This window comes from Meira miltonrushii (assembly GCF_003144205.1).
Source record: "Meira miltonrushii strain MCA 3882 unplaced genomic scaffold FA14scaffold_11, whole genome shotgun sequence".
Taxonomy (NCBI): domain Eukaryota; kingdom Fungi; phylum Basidiomycota; class Exobasidiomycetes; order Exobasidiales; family Brachybasidiaceae; genus Meira; species Meira miltonrushii.
Window position 1 is genome coordinate 61,790 of NW_020289953.1, and position 6,877 is coordinate 68,666.

General features: G+C 40.1%; 1 protein-coding gene across 1 annotated transcript; it reads right to left on the reverse strand.

Moving 5' to 3' along the window:
• Positions 1-3,982: 3,982 nt before the first annotated feature.
• FA14DRAFT_128376 (uncharacterized protein) lies at positions 3,983-4,912 on the reverse strand (the record flags this gene model as incomplete). The annotated part of the gene is made up of 3 exons (XM_025496854.1): positions 3,983-4,254; positions 4,399-4,513; positions 4,742-4,912. Coding segments are annotated over 3 exons (558 nt in total), but the record flags the coding sequence as incomplete, so codon positions are not given.
• Between the last annotated feature and the right edge of the window lie 1,965 nt (positions 4,913-6,877).

A 6,877-nucleotide genomic window follows, 5' to 3' on the forward strand; every position in this document is an offset into this window, starting at 1 on the left:
GTTGACCCGAGGCATATTGGCGATATCAGCAGCATCAGTACAGAGCATTTCGAAAAAAAATTCCAAAAGCCACGAAAGAATCGCGTTTCGGCCTCACGCTTTAGATTTTGTTCCTTTCACATAAGTATCAAAAACATCTTAGAAGACGGTGTAAAAAGAAATGCACGCAGTATGCCTACTGCTAGAAAGGCAGAATATGGAAAGTTTAGCAATGAAATCAATCAAGGTGACAAGCACACGCTTGCGTACCTCGACAACTTTGATTGCACCTGCCAAAAAGCCCGTGTCTACGATCGCAGATCTTTATCGGTAAAGCCGTCTTTGCCTTTGCAAGACTTTCGCGAACATTCGTTGGGAAGGACTCTGTATTTCGCCAGCGCGTTAGATTATCTGCGAAACGGATTCAATTTCTTTGTGGTTTTGTATGTGCTTGCGATCGCATCGCGCCAAAATTGTGTCGTATGTATTACAAAATGAATGTGGCGATGACAGAAAAGCAAGTCACATTCATTAGACGCAAGTAAATACGAAATGACGACATTGCAAAGTCAAGGAGCAAGAAAGAAGCGAACAAATTTTCCTGTCACATATATGCAGCCGTTATGTAATGAATTTGCTTGGTGGAGTGTGATTTGATAAATGGTAAGGGCATCGACAATCTCGAAAAAATCCATTGATTCGTACCTGTAGACACCGTGTCTTTCTATACGATAGTGATCACCCTTCTTTGGTCACTACTAGACCACCCGTATGAAAACAAGGCAAAATCCCTACTAGCTTTCATGCATTGTTTTTTTCGCGCTTGCGCTTACTGAAGCGAAGGTCGATTTTAGCTTTGGCACATGATGTGCATTTCGAAAGGTAAGAGAAAAGAAAGCGGTAATATTGCTTCGTTGCTCATTTTTCATATCGCGTCACCTATCCTTTCGCACCAATGGTCCAAATCTCATCGTCATCACAGCAGGAATTCTAGACGGTCAAAGGCGTATTTGTATCCAGATAAAAGTAGTTGCGGTACTCCTACGGTAAGTTTGCAAGAAAGAACGGATCACTCTGGGAAGAATCAAATATCTTTGTTCCTAGAGTCTTCGGCAATGAATCTTGACGCTCAACAGCAAGAAGAAGTATCTGTGTATGCGGAAATCAAGACCGATTCTGGACACCGCAGGCCAGCGTGAAAGGGGACCAGACTTTCTCAAGGGCTGAAGACTGTATTCTAATTGCGTCTTATATCAAAGATGCTATTGAGTCAGCAGTTGTAGGTCTAAAGTCTTGCTGCGGAATCATAAGAGAATATTCTGAATACCGGGAGTTGCAGTGTCAGAAGTACGGCCAATGCTAGCCCATTGTCCCGAGATGTAGTAGCTGAAGGAAGTTTATCTGGAGATCATACATATGCCTTGCAAAAAAATCACACAACTGTAGAAATACCAGAAAGAATGGAACTTTTCTTTGCCACATCAAAATTGTAGCTTAGACGCAATTAGTACTTTCCCTTTGGTGAAATGAGAAAGTCATGATCATCTCGAAGCTTTCAACAACGAACGAAAAGAAATTGAATCGATCTCTATCTTCACCTCTAACATGCATTCATTGCAAGCTGACGAGCCCCGTTAGAGCCAACAGTATGGTATTGTCTCGTAAAGTATTGCTTCTACCGACTATTCTCGACCATGGCGAATAATCACGAGCACGTCACTCACGCCAAGCAACAATTGTGACATTTTTTTAGGAGGGGGATAATGTTGCCTACATTGCATGTATTAAAGAAACTATTTTACGTGAGCGAAAGAGCGGTGTCATTCGTCTCGAAGCAGTATTATAATGAGTCGATTGACTTATCTATAGTATACTGATTATATGATATTTATCTTGTCTAAATTCGAGAAATAATTTAGGCTGCAGCGTCAGTTCATTACTAAAGATTGTGTACTGTGCTCTGTCGATAACTGAACGTTTCGCACAACAAGGGCATCTACAGCCAATATTCTTCAGTAAGCGAGCTACGAAACAATTGGAGATAGGGAGAATACATATTGCTGCAGAAATAGCCAACGAACGTTCGACGAGCATGAAAATTGGAAGCCTAAGGCATCGTAAAAAAATGATCCAAAAGTATCCGTCTCTTTGCGAGCAAACTTTCATCATCTACGAAAACCTCAGGCCATAGTCGGACTTTTTGCATAAGCTTGCTCTTCGCTTCGTTTCTTTTTTTTCCTTGCCTATATTGCAGGTCAAGAATCTTTCGGAGTGCGAACATGTGAGAAATGTTTTCATAGGTGCTTCGAAGCATCTATTCTCCAGTAGGAGTAGAATCACTATTTGAGTGATATAGTCGATACATAAAGACTGTGCCTGCTTCCCGACGACCAGATGCGGTTACTTCTAAGATCGATACTTCAGTTATTGTCTTTAATTCTGATTCGGTATCGTGATCTTGTCCATCAAACTGACAAGCTTTACAAAGTACGTTCCGACTACGCTATCTAGAAAACCAACTCAGTCATTTCCCGGAAAGATTTTTGCAGGCATTGGTTATTTTTGGTGTAAAATTCGTCGTCGCAAATACAGACCTGTTAACGGATTCCGTGAGGTTTCTGCCATACTAGGTAATGGAATTACACGACATCTACAAAGCTAGGTATGCTATTCTAGTCTAAATAGCATCCCTCCCGCTCCAAGATTTGATTCCAGATGTGTATGAGGCATAGCTAAATTTGTAGCCATAGGGCTAGAAACAATGACGTATATCTGTTTATGCCTTTCTTCTAGAAAATCAAAGCAGTAAGCAATGAGCTGCTGTTGTATTCTTTCTTTCAATTCATGATCGGTAGTCGTGCTCTTTCTCTCAGAGATTAAAGTTCAAAATACCTCATGGATTGTCGTTTTCCAACACGAATACAAGTGTTCAAAAGATTCAGTTGCGTGCTTTTCACATTATTTTCACAACCAAAAAAATCTTATTCTTCTGACGCTTTTCAGTTTATTTTGATTTTCGAGCATTGATTACGATCAGACTATATATTGTCGATTGAACTGAAAGTTTGCTTTAAATCTCTTTCTTTTTTTCTTTCATTACAATGTATATTTCTGGAAATTGATAGTCTAATTCAACATTGCTTTACAAACTTGCCAACTTATTCCCGTCACGCTGTTTCTCCCGCATAAGACCAAGTCACAGAAGTGCACAATACAACATTCGCTGATCTAGCGCTAAGTTTCTTTTGGAATCATGTGAATGCCAATATGAGCCATTGCGCTCGAATTTGCAAACTGCTTTCATCCTGATTGCTATCACCAACGCTTCTGCCCTGGCTATCGTGCACGTCATCATCTCTCTGCTGGAAGTTTTTTGAAGCTTTTGTAGCCTTATTTTGTACAATAAACCAATAAAAATAAGTGTATACGAAGTGGTTGTTGAGGTAATTAACGCTTTCGTCCAAGTAACCTCTCAATCCCGCTCTCCTTTCTCCTTTTCCTTTTCGACTCTCTTTCATTAAAAATTAAACAAACTAATCGTCTCCTTTTCAAAAATGCTGTACAACGTTCACGGAATCCTGTTTCAGCTGGAATTTCATTTACATCCATGTACTATGTTATGTAAGTATAATGGCCCTTTTTTCTTTGAGATGGCGATGAATTTGCTTGCAACCATTAAAGAAAACAGTATGTGAACACATTACTCTGATGTTCATAAAAACCCAAGTACAAGCGGAAAGGGGACGTCGATTGTTGACGAAATGAATTTGATTGCCTCGACAGTATGGGGCCTTGATCACTGATAGAACAAAACTACTTTTAAGCTGAGCTTTTAATGCGGTCATATTTTTTATTATGAAGGACTGCTAGATCGTGCTGGAGTAAGACTTGCAGAAGAAGGCAAAATATGTGTACTACTCGTAAGAAATTTACGTTTCTGTTGAGTTTAATATAATATCTTTTTCGTTTATTGCGGTGGTTGTGAACGTCCTCTTATTAAACGTCAATCCATTCTTATAGGAATATGGGCGCCTTGACTTGCTAGTGATTTTGCAAGAGGTGTTGATTTTGTCATTCCGGCAAAATCTTCTGCATGATGCATTTGAAATGGTTCCGAGATCGTTTTTGCAACAATTTCGCCCCCTACTGCTGCTTTGCGGGCTGAAGTCGAAGAAAAGCGTGGTCCTAATTTGATTAATGAGAACTCTAGCCGAAATGTTCCGCGTAAACGAATACTTAGATCTGCGAAGATGAAAAAAAATGCTCTTTGATCTTCTTGTACCTCGTCCGCTGCTTCTTTGGCGATTGCTGAAGAACATACTGGTTTCGAATGTCTCCTTTTAAGATTGCTTTCTCCTTTGTGTCTCTTTTGCGTATCGAATCGATTTCTCCCTTGGGTATCTAGGATATCTGGAATACCGTCGCAATCTTTCAAAATATAAGGAGATGCGATCAACTTGCCTTCTAATAAACGTAAAGCTGAAAAGGACGTTTCGCGTAATTTCGGTAGAGAGTGTGAACCTAAATTGGATTTCTGATCCCTTTTGGTTGTTGCTGTCCCTCTTGTCGAATCAAAGAACGAGGCAGAACCAAGTAAACCTACTCGATTGATATTTGCGCTGTTGTTTGATGTAGAGCAAAGGTCTTGACGAACTTCTTTCGACCTCTGACTTACACTTCCATTTTCATTAAGTTCAGAGACCCTTTTTCTTTTACCAATTCCCCCTCCTCCCTTTTCGATCTGTTCTGCGATCAGATTCACTTGCATCAGAAATAATGGACTTGATTGTCCCATTACATCACGCTTTCCAAATTTATCACGAACATCCAATTGAACGATCGGGAATGGATCCAACAACCTTCGTCCTTTACTGCCAAAAGTACACACTTGACCGTGAATAGCTGATCGTCGTATGATAAGATCATAGGTTCTTTGTTAACCGGGAAGAGGATGAGTACGAATTTCGACAATATTAGTGGATGCGTCTTGTACTCACCTTGGCTCTGCTTTGCGATCCATCAGCATAAGCGGATCAAATAGAGGCACTGGTGCTTCTTGAGCTGATGAGCTATACTCGATCGTGCTTGTGTTAAAAGTTGAAATTTGTCCACCTCTTTGCGATCTGTTTGCATGCTCTCGTTCTGAAGTATATCTTGCTTCACTACCCGTATATACCGAAGAAACTTTCTTTTGAGATGGATGTGGGAAATTATGAGAAAACCCAGGAAATGAACATGATGAAAGAAAAGAATTTCTGTTCTTTGTAAAATCAGATCTGGCATATGTATTTGATTGACTCCATTGATGATCTCTTGGTAAACTTCTCGACGATGTTGGAGCTTCAAAAGACCACTTAGAAGAAGATCGATTTCTGAATTTCTCGATCGTTGATCTCGTCTTTTCGTGAGAGCTGCTGGCATTTTCATTGCTCGTATGAGGACTTACAGTACCTTTTCTGGTCCTGTGGAACGAGTTCATGACTAATCTCGTACTGTTAATGCCTTATCCAATCATGAAGAGAAAAGCACGGATCAAATTGAATGGGGTTTGCTTGTTTGAAGCGCAAAAAGGCTTTCACTTGCTTGCATAGAATTAGCCTAAAGTATTAAGGTATCGTATGCTTAACAGTCTTTCGAAAGCGAGATTTTCCGGAAATAGCGACAAAGCACAAGTCGATAATGCAGGGATGATCGGCGCTCAAAATTTTCGGAGATTGTTAAGAGGGGCTTGATAATGTCTTAGAAGAGGTGATATTGGTAGACATGAAAGAAAATTTGACGGACTTGAATTGAGAATCGCGAAAGAAAATATTGAGAAAAGGATGACTTTTCAAGGAAGCGGAAAAAATAGTAGATTGTGTGAATGACACTGATGGTTTGGAGTGTGTCTTCTTTACGGATGATTAAATGAAAGGCAGACGGATGTCGGGGATTGCTCTGTCAAGATTCAGAGAGAAAATGACTAGATCTGGCGGTCCTTCACTCCAAGTCGGTTAGCGAAGAAATCCGGGTGATAAATTTAAAAAAAAAAAAAAAAAAAAAAAAAAAAAAAAAAAAAAAAACTGTGTGGGTTCCCGTGTTCACCTGCGCGTGTGTTTTGGTCCTAAAGGTAGCATGGAGAGATGCTAGATTCTTATCACACTAGTATCGAGCAGGTTCCTGCCTAAATGTTACTGAACAAGTTGGTGTGAGATATGACCGAAACCTACACCACAATTAAAAAACTCCAAGCAGAAAAAAATTGATCAGCGCACGGAAAGGAGTGCGTGACTGAGGGACAGTACACAGCCTCGGTTTGAGTATTTAATGCATTAAGCCCCGTTTGTGCTGATCAGAATTTCCGCATGTACTATCGGGAAGTAATCTAGCAAAAGGGCCTAGGCCTTTTAAAAACACGCCTTTTTGGCATTTCAGTTAACCAAAACAAAATCCGGATAATAAGTAGGCCTTCAGGAGTTCTCCATCCTCTGCCTCGAAGTTTGGCCATCTGATTGAGACTTTCGAAATTACATAAGCCTATTAGAAAGTGCTGTGATTTTTGATTTACTTGATATTACGAAGTAGTTCGTCATACCCGTATCTCTTTTCCTCTTTTAGATCGTATAGCTCAATGGCGATGGTGATGACGATGAGAATAGTTCATCAATTCGTACGACAGCTACATTTGCAATGGTAAGTAGCATTTTTATCAAAAACGTTTGGGTTGGACTATCAAAATCATCGATTACGCAATGTAATTAAGCTTTACCAACTTATGGCGAATGACAAGATCAAAATGAAGGACCGACTTCAATGTCTGCTAGGGTTCGGCTAAACCAAGAAGAAAGCGCATTTGATGATGACGAATCAATAGACAGTGTACCGGATGTACTTTACATCAATGGTCATTAAGGTGGGC